The following is a 20,431-nucleotide window of genomic DNA, read 5'->3' as shown; positions in this document are numbered from 1 at the left end:
GCCACAACTACTGAGCCTGCGTGCTGCAACTACTGAAGCCCGCCCACCTAGAGTCCATGCTCTGCAACAAGAGAAGCCACCACAATCAGAAGCCCATGCACCACAACGAAGAGTAGCCCCCACTCTCTACAATTAGAGAAAGCCCGTGTGCAGCAACAAAGACCCAACACAGCCAAAAATAAATAAATAAATAAATAAATAAATAAATAAATAAAAATAAAATCTTTTTAAAAAAAGTAAAATCTGAGACAAGGACTTATTTTGGAAATAGCTTTTTGGGGGGAAGAACTCTGAGAAACTGGAGTGGGGGAACTCTGACAATGAACTTGGGAAGAAGGTGAAATGAGAGCAATGGTGAGTTATTGAGCTGATTACTGCTCTGGGCAACTAGGGCTCAATCCCACTGGAGACCCTCTAGGGAACTATGTAGAATATGTCTCATAAATGTCCACCTGAGACGTGGATTACCCACTGGCTCCCACTGGTCAAAGGAGATGTTAACTCCCCACGTTACTGAACCAGATTTGTTTGCTTGACGTGCAACAAGCCAAAATGCTGAGGTGCCAAGGTTTGCCGCAAAGAAAGGGTTTATTTATAGGGTAGCTAAATGAAGAGACAGGAGAACAAATCTCAGATCTGCTTCCCTGAAGCGGAGCGGCTTGAGATATTTATGGGATAAGGAAGAAGGATGGTCTGAGGTATGGGGAAAGGCGATTGGAGGCAGGGAACAGCTGAGGTAATCACTGTTCTACACAGACGTATCTACGTTACATGCTTTTTCATGGGATGTGTGTTCAAACATGGAGGCGCTTAGCACGATCTGAGGGTGGGGTTTTTGGCCCTCTGACTTCAAAAGGTTATTCACCAGACACTTGCATAGCCCCAGTTTTAGGGTTGGTGGTTCCAACCAGTCTCAGCCTGATTGAGCTTGAACTAGACGCAGCTGCCTCCAAGTTCCTGGCAAACAACTGGGGCAAATATCCCACTGTTCAGGCTTCAAGAAGTTTGCTGGGTATGCAACTTGAACAAAATAAGGGGAAAGCTTGCTCAGTGAAAGTGGGCTACAGGCAGAGGGGTTTTTTAGTAAGCTGTAAGACAACCTCAGGCATTTCTGTTAGTGACCATTTTCTGTTAATTCTATGAGACACAGTTTCAGGATGAGTTTTTTTAACTATATGGAGAATGGTTTCATAGGCAAACAAATACTTAGTATTTCCCCTTTCTTTACACCATCAGTGACATACTACACACTCTCTCCTGGACCATGCTTTTAAAAATTTCTATCTATGCATCTTTCTGATAATCACATATATATGTTTAGAGCTCTCTCTTCTTTGGAATGACTGCATAGTATTTCATTTACTTTAATTTACTTAACCAACCCCCTTACCGAGGATATTGTTATTTCCAGTAATTTTTTAAAAGTCAAGATGGTTGAGGTATACATGCAGTAGTGTACAGCTCTATGAATTTTGATAAACATATACAATCAGGTAGTCAGACCCAAGATGTAGAACAGTTCCATCATTCCAAATATCTCCCCAGTGCATCTTTATACGTAGATGTTCCCTTCATTCACCTCCAGCCTCTGGCAACTACTGATCTGCTTTTTGTCCCTCATCCAAAAGGACTTTGCCTTTTCCAAAATGTCATATAAATGAAATCATACAGGATGTAGCCTTTGAGCCTTGTTGCTTTCACTGGGCACAATGCATTTGAGATTCACCCCTATTATTGTATCAGTGTTTGGCTCCTTTTTATTTCTGAGTAACATTCCATGGTACAGGTATACCCCAGCTAGTTTATACCCATTCACCAGCTGGAACACTTTGGGTCATTTCCGGTTGGGCAATCATGAATAATCTGCTATTGTTGCATACTGGCTTTTGTGTGGATGTAAGTTTTTATTTCTTTTGAGTAAACATCCAGGAGTGGGATTACTGGGCTGTATGGTAAGTGCATGTTTGAGTTAATAAGTAGTTGCCAAACTGATTTCCAAAGTGACTATACCACTTTGTTTTTCTATCAGCAATATATGCAAACTCATCAGCATTTGGTATTGTCACTGTCAGTTGTTTTTATTTCAGCCATTCCCATAGGTGTATATAGATTTTTGTCTACTGCAAACAGTGCTACAATGAATGTTCGTATACACATAGCCTTTATAATCAGGTGTGAGTTAACTGGAAGATATATTCTTAGAACTAGAACTGATGGGTCAAAAGATGTCAAAGGTTGATTAGGTATTGCCAAACAGCCTTCTGAGAAGGTGGGGCCAGTTTACTTGCCTATCAGCTAGGTATGGTAATACCTGTTCCCCCACATCCTCGCCAACACAGTGTATTACCCAATATCATTACATTTTAAAACGAAATTTTGCTTTAGATGATTGCTCTGAGTATCTATCTCCTAAGGCTGTTGGTGAGGACTTAAGTAAAGCTTTTAGAGCAGCGCCTGCCACACACAGAGTGGCGGTGGATGTTAATAGTTCTTGTATGAGTACCACTGTTAATCATTATTATTTGCCTCTCTCTCTCTCTGTGAGTGCCTCGTCAGTATGTTCACAAATGCTTTTCTCCAAAGAGCTCAAACAGTCTACCTGTGGAATTTAGTTAACCTTTATAAATCTCTTCAGATGCTAGCTAGGATTTCAGGCACTATGGGTTTTACAGGATAGGGAAGTGTGACAGGATAGCACCGTTCTAAGGTTACAGAACAGATCTGTGTCCCGCGAGGTCAAAATTAATCAAGTTTGGAAAAGGAATGGATTCCTCTAGGTTACAATGGCTGTCAAGCTTTTTTTGACTGCTACCTGCTTTAGGAAATACACCTGAAACACAAGTTTCAAAAACAATACTTCTATGTTTTCTACTCGTTCCATTCCATTTCATTGAACATATGTTCCCTGGGATGTACTAATAGATTTCAAAATCTACTATTGGGTTAAGACTAGTAGTTTAAAGGGCACTGTTCCAGGTCATACATGTTGGCCTTCCTGGCAATACAGCTGGAATCATAGAAGCTCACACTACGTTTTGGGTACAGCATTCCCATGTCCCTTTTTCTTCATTTCCTTGGGATGCTAGAGCTTACTCGTTCATCAATCACCTTCACAAACAGCTCTTGGACTCCTTATGTGCACTGCCAAGTTTTAAGCGCCAGTGGAGAGAACAGGCTTTGAAGAGCAAGAGCCCTGGATTCAAATCTCACCTCCCCCATTTTTGCCAGTGATCTTGCTTAGGCCTCTTCAATCTCCAAACATTGTTCCCTCCTTTGTGAAATGTAGTAATAATAGAGAAATCAATGAGCTAACGGATGTAAAGCTCTCAGAAGAATGTCAGGCTCATAGTAGGTGCTTAATACAGTCGTTCTCAAGGTGTGATTCCCCAAGACCGGCAGCATCAGCATCACTCAGGAACTTGTTAGAAATGCGATTCTCGGACCTCACCCCAGATTTACTGAATCAGAAATTCCCTGATGGAGTCAGGGACGCCCTAGCAACCTGTTTTAACAAGTCTTCCAGGTGATTCTGATGCATGCATAAGTTTGAGAATCACAGGCTTAACACACGCTATTAACAATACTTGAGGCTGCAGAGATGAGCAGCGGGTACACCCGAAAAGGTTTTGCAGGCTAAAGTTAGGCCCCAGGGCGCCAACATGACTACTAGCAAAAGTTCCCACCCACCTCAATTCGGGGTCCCCGCCCATCTCCCTCAGCAGGGCCCGCCTAGAGCAGTCGTTGATTGGTGGGGTCTCTCTGGACCGTCACCACCCACCCAACCAAGGGGAGCGTAAACGGAGAGGGGCGGGACTAGGCGTGGCGAAAACGACGCGCCTATTGGCTACAGACCACGCCGCGGAGCGAGGCGGAGCCGCGCGTGCGCACGGGCGAGACGCGCCCCTGGCGGCCGTTGAAAAATGGCGGCTGTCGCCGAGCTGAAGGCAGGTGAGTGCGAGTGGGAGGTCAGCTGGGTGAGTCGTGTCGGCCTTCAGCCTGTGAAAAGGATGGAGCGAAAGGAGGGCGCGGGGAACATTAGAGTCAGCCTTCCCGAGGGTCGTTCTATGGCGTCAGCGCCTGCGGAGCGTCCGGCGGCTGTGGCGGCTGCCGCGCGGGGCCCTGGAGGGTTGTGGTTGCACCGGGGCAACGTTTCAAGCGGCTTTGAGCTGGAGCAGGGGTCCCCGGATCCACAGGTACCCGGGAGGCCTACAGTCCTGCACCGTGCGGCTCTGGCGCGTCTTTCTGGACCCCTTCAAGGCGAGGCCTTGGGCCGGGCCTTTCCTTCCGGGCTGGTGATCTGAACCATCATTGTTGGTGTCCGGCACAGCAGCCCCACACCATCTGCTTGGTTATCTCATTGCATCCTTAACAACCAACGGCGAAGTGGGTCGCGATCTTCCATGGGGAAAAACTGGAGGTAGAAAGGTGTCCAGCCTGTCTTTTTAGAAGTTCCACAAACGTTCGAGTTCTTAAGCCGAGAACCTTTGTACACCGTTAGTTTTGACGCAGCTGTGCAGACAGGTAGTAGTACTTATAGATATTAACGATGGAGCCTTACATGTCTGGCCCAGCCCGGCCCCTGTGTTATCTCATTGATTCCGAGTATCAACCTTATGCCCATTTCATAGATTAGGACATTGAGGCGCCAAGAGGTGAAACAGCTCGCCCAAAGTAATTTAGGTAGAAAGAGGCGGAAAGTGAGAACCTCGAGATGCTGCCCCAGGTCTGCAGGTCTTAGTTGCTGAGTGCTGCTGCTTCCTGGCTAGTAAAACGTGTTCCAGTTTTCAGGGAATTTAGGCTCTAAGTCAGTGATTTGGTGGGGAGAGTATGATTGGAGAAGACGATTCAGGAATCATTGATATAAATGTATATTTGCAGCCCTGGACTGGTGAACAGTCATTAAAAAGGCATACCTCTATCCACAAGGACAGACTTGACATGAATTGGTGAACCCTCTCCCCTGGAAACACGTATCCACCTGTAATGTTGCATCCAACTTCTGAGGATTTAAAGATACTTTGGAATGTAAACTATGTTAAGAAGCTCTTTCCGAGGAAATTGTCCTGGTACTGTGTTTTAATAAACATGATAATAGAGGGAAGGTCAGGATGCTGTGGACCCCTAGAACTCTCCGGAGACCAGAGATGTCCTGCGACCAGAGATGTCCTGCACCAGTGTGGGGAGCCCTTTGTTCTTTGCCTGCATTCCCCAGCTCTGAATGTCTTTGGTGTTCAAGAGAAACCCAAAGAAAATGTTTGCCGATCAATTATGTTATATGGGTTTTCCCCTTTTTAAAGCACTTTTACCTCCCATTTTCCCACCTTACTTGGTTCTACCTGCAAGACGTAGAACTCATATGTTGCAGAAGGCAAGTGAGGCAGGAGTCAGTGATCTACCCACTCAAGTGGTGATGAGATATGCTAGGTTTGTCCTAACTGCAGATTCATTCATTCTCATTTATTTGCAGAGTTTGAGGCTGTGCTGTGTGGAAATACAGAGTGATTGGGTGGGGGGTAGTCTCTCCGTCTGATTTCCAAAGATGGAATTAAGAAACAGGGGTTCGGTTGTGATCCTGACATAATAAAGCTGTACCTTCCTTCTGTGGGCCTGTTACACAGTCTGATTGGGTGGTAACTACTCTTAACACACCTGCAAAAAAGGTTGAGGGGATAATCTAAATATAAGAGGCAGCAAAGGTTGAAGTCTAGTCTAAATGGTGTCTCTTTAATCATATGACCCAGGGTTTTGTTGTTTATCAAAGCTTAAAAAATTTCATGGGTTACTACCTGGCCTCCTTTATGAATTGCTGTTGTTGTGGTATACTTATTTACAGCACAATGCGGTATGAAACTATATTTATTACACTAGTAGTATACAGCACGGTATTAGAATGCCTCTAGCTATTAGAGACAACATGAGAAAGAAAGAGAGAGAGAGAGAGAGAGAGAGAAAGAAAGAAAAAGGTTCCAGACCATTGCAAGGGATGATGCCAATTAAGCCCTATCCATATGAGTATTTATAGGTAAATCTCATTATCATAACTACTGATATTTGTAATAATGACCCTTGCTCATCAAGAAGTTAGATTACGTTCAGCGTGTATATCCCTGATTCCTTAAGATGGCATTGATAAAATTACATATTAGATTTCTAACTAGGCTTACAGTTTCAGTATCTTATTGTTTTAAGGAATTAACTCATAATTGTCCTTAAAAAACAAAACTCCTGGGAAAAAAAGCCCACCTTTTTGTTCAGAATGGGCCATTTACTAAGGGTTCTTGGTATCAGTTTTTATACAAAAGACACAACATAGTCCTTCGTTTTTGGAGTGTACTTGTTATCTTTAATTATCCACTCTCTAGACCAGAGGTTTATAGTGACATAAAGAACCTGTCTGCAGTCATTAACACTCTTGAAAAGATATGAGACACTGGGAGTTAAGTTCAGGTCCCAGAAAGCTAAGTATAATTCTCTCCCCCTTTTTTTCTTGACTAAAGAATGTATATCAGTCTGTAGCCTCTGATAGTGACGATGTTGGAAGGATAAACTTGCATTTGCTTAAATATATTAAAGTAGTAAATCATTGCAACTTAGAAACTTTATTTTTTATTACAGGTGTGGCTTGTGGATAGCTAATGTGATGATTGTTCATTTTGTCAGTGTGTAGATTGAAAGTGTGTTAGGCCATTTGCCATTAAACATTTTTCTTTAAAGTTTGCCTAAGAATGACAAATTCATTCTGTAACTGAAGGATTAATATTTTATATTTAACAGTTTTAAAAGACACCTTGGAAAAAAGAGGAGTATTAGGGCATTTAAAAGCACGGATTCGAGCTGAAGTTTTCAATGCCCTTGATGATGAAAGTGAACCCCGACCGTCATTGTCTCATGAAAACCTTCTAATTAATGAATTAATTCGGGAATATTTGGAATTCAACAAATATAAGTATACAGCATCTGTCCTTATAGCAGGTAAGAGGTTATTTATTGTTAATCACCTGAGATGAAATCTGCCCCTTCCCTTCCCCCAATTCTCAGAAAATATTTAGCCTAGACATCTAATTCCATCACCAAACAGTGTCATCTGGGACATGACTGGGACAAAAAAATCCCATAGGTTTTCGCCATAGCTTGAACAAGTTTTTGTGAGGTTTATTGTATTGTAGGGAAAATACTAAACAAACACTTAAACTTGATGCATACTTTGAAAAACTATCCATAATTCCTGATACTGAGTATAAACAGTTGTTTATATTTTATCCTATATGCTATCAGTCTTTTTTCTATGTATATGCTTAAAAAATATACACAGATTTAATATATACATTCTTTGTTAAAAAATATAAAACACTGGAGATAAAGCCTCACAATATTGCTACCATGTATTAATTAGGCATGTATACAAGTGTATGTAAAAGCATGATATTTAAAAAGGATTAGATAATGTATAGAAATTTCGAATCACTATGTTGTACACCTGAAACTTATATTGTGAATCAACTATACTTAAGTAAGAAAAGAAAGAAAGAAAAAAGGCTTAGGAAGGTAAACTCCAAACTCATTCTAGTGATGGGAGGGAGAGACGTGGTATTGGGGTGAGGGGGTCAGCAGTTAACAGAAATTTAGTTTATCTGTTAAATGTTGTTTCTTAAGAAAGAAAGCAAAAAACTGGAAGGATACGTGCACTAGTCAAGACTGGCCTTGCCTCTGGGCTGGGGGAGACGAGGTTGGGAGGGTGATCAAAACACCTTGCGTGCACATTATTCCATTCCCTTGTTTAAGGCGTAATCTACACTTTAATAAGACTATTCAGTGCCTTGGAGATATGCCTCATCAAAGAAAAGCGATCATAAAATAGATTTTGGAATAGGAATGGATTCCTTATTTGTGATGCTGGGACTTTCCCTTTGATAGATCGCTTGTGAAATTCTTCATCTTCTGTTTAATGTTAAGCATATACCTTAACTGAATAAAGACTAGTGATTTTGATTGGTTTAAGGACCTTCAATATCAATATCTTCACTTTCCTCAGTTTGTTATAGGTGTAATACATGTTGTATAGCTATGATACATTAATACTCAGAAAAGAAGAATATGAAAATATCACCAATTAGATGTCTTGGACTTGTGCTTACCTAGAATACAATAGCCAAGTTTCTACAGTGTCTTGGCTTTTTTAAAAAACTGAGGTATAATTAACATATAAGATACTTTACCATTTTTAGTATATAGTTCTGTGGATCTTGCCAAATTCATACAGCTGTGTAACTACCACCACAGTCACAATCACGATATAGAACACTTCCATCACCTCAAAAAATTCCCTGTGCCCCTTTGTAGACAGCTTCTTCATCTACCCTCAACCCCTAGCAACTTCTGATCTGTTGTTTTCTGTACCTTTCATTTGCCTTTTCCAGGATGTCATATAAGTGAAACCATACAGGATGTAGCATTTTGAATCTGCTTCCTCTCACTCAGCGTAGCACCTTTGAGACTATGCTGTGTTGTCCCCCCCCCCCACCCCCGCCCTGAATAACATTCCATTGTGTGGCTGTGCCGATTTATCTGTTATCAATTGATGGACACTTGGGTTGTTTCTAATTTTTGGCAATTGTGAGTCAAGCTGCCATAAACATTCATTTACAAGGTTTGGCCGAATGTTTTTTTCATTTCTCTTAGGGTAAAGAGCTAAGAGTGGATTGCTGGGTTGTGGGTGGGTGGTAAGTGCATGCTTACCTTTGTAAGTGAATGCACCATTTTGTTCACCTGCCAGCAAAGTCTGAGAGTTCCAGTCACCCTGTGTCCTTGCCAGCACTTCATATTAGTGGTCATTTACTTTTAGATTTATTGCCACCAAATGGATATCAGTCCTGTCATGTATTTAATTTACAGGCTTCTTAGAAAATAGGACTTCTGAAGTCTAGTATATAGAAACGATATTTTCCCAAGTCACACTTGGGGGATTTAAAAAATGAATTTATGTTAAACTGAATTAAGATATGCATTTAACAAAGTAGATATTTTGAAAGTCATAAAATCACGTACAGTTGCATCTGCCTTGGTGTATGCCATCACCATTCTTCTAAAATCTGAAAAATGCTTATACCTCGTAAGTGTGGTTTTTATCAAAATCCTACTTACGTTTTAGATTAATGAAAACTCGGTGTTTTATGATTTCCCCCCCAGAATCTGGTCAACCCGTAGCTCCTTTGGACAGACAGTTTCTCATCCGTGAACTAAATGCATTTGAAGAATCAAAGGATAATACAATGTAAGAAGTTTTTAAAAAAATAAGTTTTCAGATATTATTGTATTGGGTCATAATTGCATAGTGGTGGTTTTAACTCATTTTAATTCAGCAGGTATTTATTTGGGTCCAGTGTGTATCTAGCCACCCGTGCAAGGTGCACAGCAGTGAGTAAGTGCTAAAATGCCTGTGGTTTCAGAGGCCCGAGCACCCCAGCTTCATTCTAAGGGTCATGTCTCTTGGCTTCTAGATCCATCCTTTTGTTTTGAATCTGAGGCTTTGCTCTGTCAATTGTGTTCTTCCTCACAATGAACTCTTCCTCCTTACTGCTTCCTTTACTTCAACTTAGGAATGTACTCAAATCTCCCCTCTCCAAAAAAACCTGTTTTTACCACTGAATTTAGTGAAAATCAACCCCGTTTTCATTTTATCACCCCCTCTTTTGCTGTCTTTCCTTTTTAAATTCTCCCTTCACCATTTATACCAAAACTACGCTCTTGAAAACAAGTGACCACTTTCTAGTAAGTTCTTAGTTCTTTTCGTACTTTAGTGTTTCTTAAACTTTTTCCAGAGGATCCCTGAATGGCAGAAGAAGTTGTACCTTGGAGGCCTGGGAACGTAGCTCAGAGAAGCCTTCCCAGCAAGAAATGTCTTCGAAGTCTTATGTTTTCTCTTTCTAAAAGTTTGTTGAATTTTTTCATTCTACTTCATCATGTAATTGTTTTACCATAAAGGTGTTTTAAAGGACGTGCCAATTAAATTGAATGCTCTTCAAATCTTTGTGTAAAATTAATGTTCCCAGATCATATGCCTCCTTTATCCTGTATGTTGTATTAAGCCCCTAGCACTGAGTGGGTATATATCTATATCCAATTTGAGAAGCTCAGTTTTAGTTGAGTTTCTATAGCGTCTTGTAATATTGACAACTCTTTCTCAAAACACTTCTTGTCATTTGTCTGTGACCCTTTACTGTGTTGGTTTTTCTGTCTCCCTAATGGTCGTCTCGGTTTCTCATTGGCTCCTTTAGGGTTCCTTTAAATTGTGGGCACTCTCCCCCAAGTTTTGTCCTTAACTTTTTTTTTTTTTTTAATTTATTGGCTGCGTTGGGTCTTTGTTGCTGCGCATGGACTTTCTCTAGTTGTGGTGAGCAGGGGCTACTCTTCATTGTGGTGCATGGGCTTCTCAGTGCAGTGGCTTCGCTTGTTGTGGAGCATGGGCTCTAGGCGCTCAGGCTTCAGTAGTTGTGACACATGGGCTTGGGTGCTCCGTGGCATGTGGGATCTTCCCCGCCCAGGGATTGAACTCATGTTCCCTGCATTGGCAGGTGGATTCTTAACCACTGCGCCACCAGAGAAGTTCCTGTCCTTAACTTTGTTTTCCATTTGTCCCCCTGCCCATTTTTCTAAGTGGCCTTGAGTCTTTAATGATGCCTCCATGCTGGTGACTCTGCTTTAAATCTAACAAATCTCTTGAGTTGCAGGCCCACATTTCTGATGGCATCTCAAACTCAGTGTGTCCAAAAATCACGTCCATCATTTTCATCCCTTCAGGGCCCCCTCGTCGCTTCCTCATACAGCCATGCAGATCTTCACCTCAGAGCTCTCTTGCACTTCTGGTTCGTTCTTACTTCTCCACCATCACTTTGTGAGTCCCATCGGTTCTGCCTGTGCAATAGCACCTGTCTGTCCTCATGCTCTGCACCACGTAGTTCAGCGTAGTTCAGGGGTGTCCGTCCCGTTTCTCTCCAGTCACTTTCTTTTCTAACTCATACATCATGCTGCCAGTAGTTTGCTTTCTAAAAGACACTTATTGCTTTGTCTAAAACACTTCCATTGAAAAGTTTTCAGATTTTAAAAAGTAATATGGTCTATGTACCAAACACAGTATAGGTTCCAGTGGAAGTTTGAAGTGGCACTCACAGTCACATTAATATTTTTCACTGAAACTTAAGAATTTTCACAAGAAGTAGGATAAAATATATAATAACCATATGTTAGGTCAAGCCATGCCACCAAATGAGTTTGTGCTAAATTTATGAAGAAAATTAGTTTTCAGAGTTTTTTTTTTTCATAATTGCAAATAAGGCATTGTGAAGCTATACTTTAAAAACAATTATCTCTTTTTTAACTTAGGATTTTTAAAAAAAGAAAGCCTAATCATGAAGTTGCAGGTTAAATGTGGTAGTTTTATATTTTCTAATAACAGTTAAAAATATCTAAATCTTAAAAATGTTAAATCTTAAGTAAATTTTATTGTAAATTTGGAAAATAGAATTTTTTTAATTTAAAAATTTTCTTTGACCAGTTAATACTTTGGGAAACAATGGTTTAAATTAGGCAAAGAGATCTGTTTTATATTCTTGGATGATACTTTTATAAGAGCTGAGGCATCTTATTAAATAGAGAAACTTACTCTCTTGGTTTCTTTGTGGTATGGAAAAATTGCTTTTGTGTGCAGTTATTTATTGCTGTATAACAGATTACCCCAGAATTTGGTGGTTTAAAACAACAAACATTTATTATCTGTGGTGAGGAATCCGGGAGTGGCTCCTGTGGCTGGTCTGGCTCAGCTTCACTCGTGAGATTGCACTTAAGATGCAGGCCAGGGATGCAGTCATCTGAAGGCTTGGCTGGGGCTGGAGGATCTGTTTCCATGTGGCTCACTCACGGGGCTGTATGTCGGAGGCCTCCATTCTTAACGACATGTCCCTTTCCATGGGACAGCTTGAGTGTCCTGACATGGCAACTGACTTCCGCCAGAGAGAGTGACCAAGAGATAAGGCAAGGAGGAAGCCACAATGCCATTTGGGACCTAGACTCTGAAGTTGCAAGTGCTGTCACTTAATGCCCTACTCAGTTCATGAGAAGTGAGTCGAGCCCACACTCAAGAGGAGAGCAATTAGACTCCACCTTTTGAAGGGAAAGGATGTCATACTTTGAACCATCACACCTGCTAATAAGTAGATATCTCAAAAAGACCGTCCATTAAATTGATATTTTCAACTGTGATATTGGAAACAAGGGAAAACCACTCTTTACTGTCATCAGAGCAGCCTCCATTGGCACAAGGGCACTAATATAGATCTCCCGGCAGCATGCTGTAAGGAAAAGAATATGGGACTTGGGGGTCGAGTGTAAAGTTTGTTTACTATCTAAGCAATCTCTAGCAAGTCCTCCGTGAACTCTGGTTTCACATTTATAAGTTGGAGATGATGATTATATGACATCACAAGGTGAGGATAAAATGAAGAGAGAGTGTTTTGTAAACTGTAAAGTAGCTTTTAAAATATTAGTTCCTACCCAACTCCTGTATAGCTTACATTTATAAACCATTTAATACATGCCAGGCACAGTTCTAAACACTTGACATTTGTTAACTCATTTGGTTCGTAACTGCCCTATGAGATAGAGACTACACTTATCCTCATTTATAGAGGGAGAAACATTTATGAGGCTGGGGATGTTAAGAATCTTGCTGAGGTCAAGTGGCAGGGCCAGGATTTGAACCCAGGCAAGGATTTATGCATCCAGTAAGTATATATTGAATAGTTGTTTTGTATCAGACCATGTTAGGTAGTGGGAAATCTTATACTGGACTTTGGAGTTTAAAGAAAAAAAAAAAAACCGATTCCTGTGCATTGCTTGAAATTGTATTTCAGTTTAGATAAGGTTTAACTTGTTAACATATTTGCTCTGGATTTTAAGATTGTGTTTAGAATTAAATGGTGCACTTAAATTTTAAAAAGCATGAACAGTTTGCAATTTGGATAATAACCATGCAGCTTTTTTCTTTTAAGTCTAGTGAATTACTTGGCTATTTTGGTGTCAGAGGCTACTTTTTAAGGAACAGATATTTTTAAGCTTTTCCTATTTATGCAAATTTAATTGATTTTGATTTTCTTCCTCCTATAGACCTGTTTTATATGGGATTTTAGCTCATTTCTTGAACGGAACTAAGGATGACATCCACAGTACATTTCTGAAACGGTCTTCACTTCAGCCTCCAAACCCAAGTCTTGGCAGACAACCTAGTGGAAGAAAGCAAATGGGTATGAGCGTTCTGAGACTTATCAATTAGCTACCAGCGAGTATATTTCCTTCCTATATATTTTTATCTTTGGGATAGTTTTTCCTAAGATTTTGAGTCACAGTTTAATTCCATTTATATCTAATATAGTTAGCCTGTGTTATTTATCTTCAAAAAAAAAAAACCACAGAATGCTTTTCAGAAGGAGAATCTTGTGAGGGGTGGGGAGATGACTAGGCAGAATTCTTAGATATAATTTCTATAAAGAAGTATTGAAAAACTAGATTTTCACATAGATGTGTACTCTTTGGAGCAGCTTAGATCCTTAGCATACTGAAGAAAGCTTTTAATCAAGTTATCCATTTTTTTCCCTCTAAGACTGAAAAAAGGCGAGATTGCTGAATATAGATAGAGCAGTCAGAGGTTTATGTGTTGTCCTTTGCATTTTCAGGATTCTTTTTTTGTGCCGAGGGATTGGGGATCAGCGAGGCAGGGTGCTCTTTATGGTAGCATTGTTAGTTATCTGCAAATAAATTCTTAGGAGAAGAGCTCATGTTTCTTTCAAGAATGCTCACTCTTCCAATGAGCTTTCAGTTGTTTTGATTATATCAGCAATAGGACCTCAACTTGATAATCTAAATTGAATGGTTTATATAGCTCAGTGTTTCCAGCTGTGGAGAGAGTTGATCTCTTTCTAAGGACAGTCATAGGTGGGGCTCAGGCTGTGGATTATCAGAGCAAATAGAAATTGTTTTTTTTTTTTTTTGAACCAACACCTTTGGCAGTGAAAGCATGGAGTCCTAACCAGGGAATTCCCAGAACAAATATAAATCTTGACTGTTGAAATAAACTTTTAAGAAACATCTAAAGTGCAGATTGTCTTTTGTAGTTTTCCTAAATTTCCATGAGCAATATCGATCATGTTAAATGTTTACTGTGTCTCTTAAGATCTGAAAGCAAAATATTTGTGAATCAGGGTGACCTCTTGGAGGTTAGTTCCGACTTTACTAGGAATTATCCTCCTATATATCTTAGAATTCTGAGTTGATGGAACATTGGAAACGAAATCATTCCCATCTACTTATTTTACGGTTGAGAAAACCAAGACTAAGAGGTTCACTGACTCGTCTAAAGCCTGTAGCTGATCATTTGTAGTAGAATCAGCATCCTTGATTGCCATTCCTGTGCACTTTTCCACTTAAAGAATATGGAGACGATTTCCTAGTTCCTTTTTGAAGTATTGGTAAGGAACTGTCATTATTGTCTACTATTTGGCAAGAACTTAAAAAGCAAAACAAAACACACAGTACCAGAGTAAATCTCTAAACATCAGTAATATAACGTGCAAATCCCTCTAACCTCCTCCCTCCTTGCCTCTCCTTAAGGCCTCGATTTCCCTCCCCTCGACAGAAGGTAGTGCTTGGTGGGTGTCCTTCAGGAGTCATTTCTATGTATTTAAATTTATATGCACTGTTCTTGTGCATATTATCCTACAGTTTGCTTTTTTCACTTATTTTATTAATCTAATAGATCTGCTTCTACCTCATTCTTAACTTTCTGTAGTATTCTGTAGCACTGTTGCTACTCACTCTTTACTGATATACTTGTGTATGTTTTAAATTTTTTGCTTTTACAGTATTGCAGGGTAGCATTAGTATTTTTCTGATGTGGGTGCCTGGAAGCAGAACTGCTGGCTCAAAATATATACATATTAAAAAAATGTAGTAGATGTTGTCTAATTCCTCTCCAAAAAGGCTTTACCACTTTACATGCTTACCAAGAATATATGATAATACCAGTTTCTGTATTTAATTGTCACCAATGGCTGTTGTACATATTAACACATGTTAACACAGCAAACCCATGATGTTGGTATTTTTAGTTCCAGTTGGGGGAGTGGGGGCGGGGAGTGCTAGAGAGATTGCAAGAGTCCTTGGGTTACCTTGGCTCCTCTCTGTATAAAGTGCCAGAGGCATCAAAGAATCAAGTTCAGATCAACAAAGCTTTGGGTACCTGTTGTATGGGTGGCTCAGAAAGGAGGATGAGTGTACTAACAGAAGAACAGTGATGTTGGAAATTATTTTTCTTGATTGTCAAAAACTGTTCTTGGCACAACAGGGACCTCTTTGTGCGATGACTTGTGAAGAATTGTTAGCCCCAAATTGCATTATGTTTCAGTAACACATTTAGGCATTCCATTTACCTGCTCAACTCCCACTTATTGTGTGAGGGGTACATAAATTTTATTTGACAAAATCAAGAAGGTTATACAGGTATTAAAATAATTATTCTTCAGATTATATACGTTCTATCTACACAAACTCATCCAGCTGAAATATAAAACACTAAAATTAAATTCTCTTCTATTTGAAAATAAGTCCAAAGCATGCCATCATGAAAGCACTTCTTTTATCAAAGCTTTCAAAGTACAGAAAAAAAAATGACGAGGGTTTATATAGTAGGCACACTCACCTTTGAAATGGTAGCCAGTTAATTAATGCTGCTGATATTAGTGCTTATAATATTGAAAGCAAGGTAGTTTTTGCTGTAAGTAAAAGCTCAGATATTTTATAATAGAGAAAATCATTATCAACTCAACTTTATTGCACATCTAGGAAGTACATGAGTGACACTTCACTCTTTAATAACACTTTTCTAGGAAATCTAAAATGGTTTTGCCTCAAGGATAGTGTTCATCTTCTTGCAAAATTGCCTAGCGTTGAGGGGGTGTCAGCACTCTGCAGTGCCTCTGAGGACGCGGAGCTGCTGGGGACCAGCAAGACTGTGTGTGCCCCAACTTGTCCCCAGAGTTAGCAAATCCAGTGTGCATTTTTGGTGCTAAAATTGCATATTTCTAACAACTTGTCTGAATTTGTGTTCTTTGTCTCCTATTATCAAAATGGTCATTAAAAAGGTTTTATTTTTTTACTTGTAAAAAGTGTTTGGGGAATTGGGGGGTTCGGGTTGAAGGGGGTTCGTGTTCTCTTAGGAATTTAGTTTGTGCATTGCATTTTGTCGAATTTGGACATTAAGTCTCCTCAGGTTCTTTTAGTCAAGAACACTTCTGCCCAGTACCCTCTCCTTCAGGACAAAAGAAATGGAACAGACATGACTGGGGCCGCTTCTTTACTATTCTAGAGCACAGTGTGTAGTCACAGAGGCTCTGCGCTCCTCTGAACCTGCATGGAGCTTCCTTTTTTTGTTTTTGGCTGAAGAACATTTTCTACACTTTCTTGGATATTTTCTGATTTTGGTAGGAAGTTGTAAACCATGCTGGTTTTCTTCTTGCCACAAGAGGGTGCTGCTGGGAGGATTTCTGTTTGAAGAAAAGTTTTTGTTTTTTTCTTTTTAGCTGAGCTTTGGCATCCCTCAAAATACTAATTGAACACACAGTACTTTCTTGTGAATTCCATTCCTTACATACAGTGTAAGTTTGTAAGTACTTACCCATGGGTTTACTCCAGCATTGTACTCTGTTCACTTAAAGAAAATAGTCAAAAAATACTTCTGAAGAATTAGAGTGAGTCCCTAGTACTAAACATTTCTGATTTCTTCGTAGTGTTTAAAAAAAAACCTTTTTCCATTGTCCTAAGCCATCTAAAGAACTCACACAGTATTAGATATATAGCATCCTAAAATATATGTAGATATATTCTGCCTGCTACCCGTTTTGACTTGGGATGAGTACTGACCTTTGCTTCTGTTCCTTTCAGAGGACCGCATGCAGAAGGAGCAGGGGAGGAGCGCCCACACTGAACACCTGCATGCTTCTCCCGCAGCGAAGAGATGATATTTCCATTCGGGGTCATCTTTTATCTTAAACTTGTATGTATTAAATAACTTATTTATTCTCCCAATGTTATCAGAATTCATCACTAGTATTTGTACTTTGTAGAAATGTGAGTTTCTACAAAACCTTTAGCCCCTTGTGTTTTTACATTTGTGAATAAAAGCTAACTCTTGTCACCTAGCTTACCAAATTTGACTTGAAAGGAAATGTGTTGTTTTTAGGAAGATTTTAAAGCTCCCTAAATTTTTTACAAATGAAAGGGTTTTTTAGTACCCTATAAATTTTTCTAAAAAAAAAAAAAAAATCAGGTCTTTATAGCCATATGCTCTGTTCTTTTTTATTTATTTATTTTTTGGCCACGCTTCATGGCTTGTGGGATCTTAGTTCCCTGACTAGGGATTGAACCCGGGCCACGGCAGTGAAAGCGCTGAGTCCTAACCACTGGACCGCCAAGTACAGTAATTGAATTTCCTTTAGGCTGGAATTATGTGGCTTTATAGGAAAATTCATTCATGTTTTAAAAAAAAATTTAAAAGAACACCAAAACCAGAAAAAACTATAATTCCTATAAAGTTTGATTGTTTTGGGGGGTGAAGTGGAACTAGCTATTTTTCAGATAACCATTTATAATTAGGTTTAAACATCTGAATTACTACCTAAATTTGAACTTTAAAACTTGGTAATAGTGTACTTTTTCTTTCCTTAGACAGTTTTTGCTCTCCTAGAAGATTTAATTAAAAGGTAGGGGGAAATAATTCTTTTAATTTTGCTGTGAGTAAAACAAAGAGTTTATTACGTGAGGAATATGGACTAAGCATGAAGAGACAGGCTTTAGGAGAAATACCAGAAAGTACCTTTTAAAAAGATGGCATTGTTTAACCTCCACTTGGCCTTCAGTTGTGCAATTACAAGATGAGCTATGAAAGGGCCAACCCTTACTTGTATGGGCTCTGAAAGCCTTATTAAATGTCGATTTTTATTCTTGGGATAGAAAAATAGTAAGAGCTCTTATAGTGCCATCTCTAAAATGCTACTTTGATATTTATTGACATTTTTATATGAAAACAACAAACTATTATAGTAGATAGAACCTGATTGGCACAAGTCATAAGGTGTATTCAGGACAAAGCTGCATGGGCTCCTGTGTACACTGACAACATTTATCTTAACCGTTTTCCACAGGGAAGGTAATAAGGGCTGCAATTGGTAGAATTGGCATTCTTTTCAGGGTATGGATTCTGTGCTGCTCTTGGAAATTATTGAAACTTGATTTTATTTTTGGTGCTAGTCAGGGTTCAGTCCTTCCAGATTAACCAAGAATTTTTATCTGAATGCAGAAAATTATTAAGGAAATGCCCTTGAACCATACTTTACAAGTCAAAGGATTTTGAGAGGCCCTATTGGTGGGCTAAAATTACATATACAGATGTAGAAGTATTGTAAGGGCTCATTTCCATTTTTTAAATGAAATCTGTGGTACTTGATTCCAGTTATGAATTCCACTGTATTATATGGGGGATGTAAATATCTCAACTCTCAGAGGATTTGGTTTACACCCAGGGTTGTTGTAGTGGACACTGTTTACCTCAGGAATTGCAATCATGCAGGACTAGATTAAGAAAAAATGCTGGCGTTTGTCATTTTGGATACTGATATAAAAATCATTAAAATAGAAGCTAAACAGAATTGTCACATGTAGTCTATAATGCGTTTGTATGCATTATTCTGTAACTTGTTTGTACCTATGCAACTTTTATACTTTCAGTGTATTATTTAATAAAAAAAAGAAAAAAAAATCCAGCAACTCACCTTTGCAAAGGGCATTCCTCTGACTGTTCTATCATCAAGAGACGCCACCGGAGCCACAGAGGGCTAGGCGATAGCTCCCTAGGCCTTCTCTCGGCCTCTCCAGCAACCCAGTTGTTGGAGGGTGTAGAGTGAAGTGGAGGGTACTTGGCATCAGCCACGTCACCCTGGGATAATTGTTCTTCACAGGGTGGCAGTGGTAGGAGCTGGTGGTGTTACTCTTTGAGGGGACAGTATCATAATCTGTGGGGCCTCACATGGTTTGAAACAGCACATTTAGTATTACTCTTTTTTGGCTGTGCCAGGTGGCTTGTGGGATCTTAGCTCCCCACCCAGAGATTGAACCCGGGGCCCCGGTAGTGAAAGTGCTGAGTCCTAACCACTGGACCGCCAGGGAATTCCCGTATAATCTATTAGTTTAAATGTGTTCCTGAACTGAGACACTTAAAGTCAAGGGAGGAAAAGACAAAGATAAACATAGAGGACCATCAGCCTCTTCTCATGAACTCAGAAACTAAATTAGTACCTCATTGCTGGTGGCTTTCATGGGTCGTTGGGAGAAGTTATCCTCCAGACGTGCAGGAGGAGTTTTAGGAGAAAATTTATACAAAAATAGGATGGGAATTGGACTTGAAGAGGGATTTAGGAAAAGTAGACATTTAAAACTTTGGTGATATAAAAACTCATAGCAGGAGTGGGGTGGCTTTTGAAGATGATAAATGTAAGCTTAGCATATATATTTGCTTAGAAGAAACTAATAGCTTTATAATTATGTGCAAGAACACATTTGTATATGACTCACATGCCTGTATGATTATGTAAAGTTTGATGTGTTCTTTTAACCTAAAGCCAAGTGTACGTGAAGGATTAACATTTGTGAGAATATGCCTTTAAAGGCATTTAGGACAATGCTTCCCAGCCACTTGGCATTTCATTTTTGTAACAACCGTTCTGCAGGGATTGTGTGGTCTTCATGATTTTTTTTAAATCAAAGTGAGGTGAAATTACCTTTAAAAAATAGACCACTTTTTAAAGCAGTTTTAGGTTCACAGCAAAATTGAATGTGAGGTAGAATTCTCACACACCCCTGGCCCCCACACACTCACAGGCTCCCCCATTGTCAACATGCTCCTGAAAGTGGTAACATTTGTTACAATCAATGAACCTACCTTGACACATCATTATTACTCAGAGGCCATAGCTGATGTCAGGGTTCACTCTTGTTGTACAGACTATGGGTTTGAACAAATGTATAGTGACATGTATCCACCCACCATTACAGTATCAGTAATTTCACTGCCCTAAATGTTTTCTGTGCTCTGTCTGTCCATCCCTCCTTTCTCCTCTAACTCCTGGCAGCCGCTGTTTATTGTCTCCATACTTTTGCCTTTTCCAGAATGTCATATAGTTGGACTCATACAGTATGTAGCCTTTTCATATTGTTTTCTTTCACTTAGTAATATGCATTTGTTTCCTCCATGTCTGTTCATGGCTTGATAGCCCATTTCTTTTTAGTGCTGAGTAACATTCTGTTGTCTGAACGTACCACAGTTTATTTATCC

General features: G+C 39.6%; 1 protein-coding gene across 1 annotated transcript; it reads left to right on the top strand.

Annotated features, from left to right (window-relative positions):
* Nucleotides 1–3,897: 3,897 nt before the first annotated feature.
* Nucleotides 3,898–17,243, top strand: CEP20 (centrosomal protein 20). The gene is made up of 5 exons (XM_057750408.1): nt 3,898–3,948; nt 6,775–6,972; nt 9,187–9,271; nt 13,159–13,295; nt 16,987–17,243. The coding sequence occupies exons 1-5, from the start codon at nt 3,921–3,923 to the stop codon at nt 17,061–17,063; spliced, it is 525 nt and encodes a 174-aa protein (XP_057606391.1). The 5' UTR covers nt 3,898–3,920; the 3' UTR covers nt 17,064–17,243.
* The last annotated feature ends 3,188 nt before the right edge of the window (nt 17,244–20,431 follow it).

Source organism: Hippopotamus amphibius, chromosome 9 (genome assembly GCF_030028045.1).
Source record: "Hippopotamus amphibius kiboko isolate mHipAmp2 chromosome 9, mHipAmp2.hap2, whole genome shotgun sequence".
Taxonomy (NCBI): domain Eukaryota; kingdom Metazoa; phylum Chordata; class Mammalia; order Artiodactyla; family Hippopotamidae; genus Hippopotamus; species Hippopotamus amphibius.
Note: the sequence above shows the minus strand (reverse complement) of the source record. Positions and strands in the feature narration are given on the sequence as shown.

What these genes read in the sequence shown, in the direction of transcription:
- CEP20 (XM_057750408.1), top strand. Translation starts at nt 3,921, where the DNA reads ATGGCGGCTGTCGCCGAGCTGAAGGCAG. An exon ending in AGCATCTGTCCTTATAGCAG is followed by an intron (nt 6,973 to 9,186) that starts GTAAGAGGTTAT and finishes TTTCCCCCCCAG; the next exon opens with AATCTGGTCAACCCGTAGCT. An exon ending in GAATCAAAGGATAATACAAT is followed by an intron (nt 9,272 to 13,158) that starts GTAAGAAGTTTT and finishes TTCCTCCTATAG; the next exon opens with ACCTGTTTTATATGGGATTT.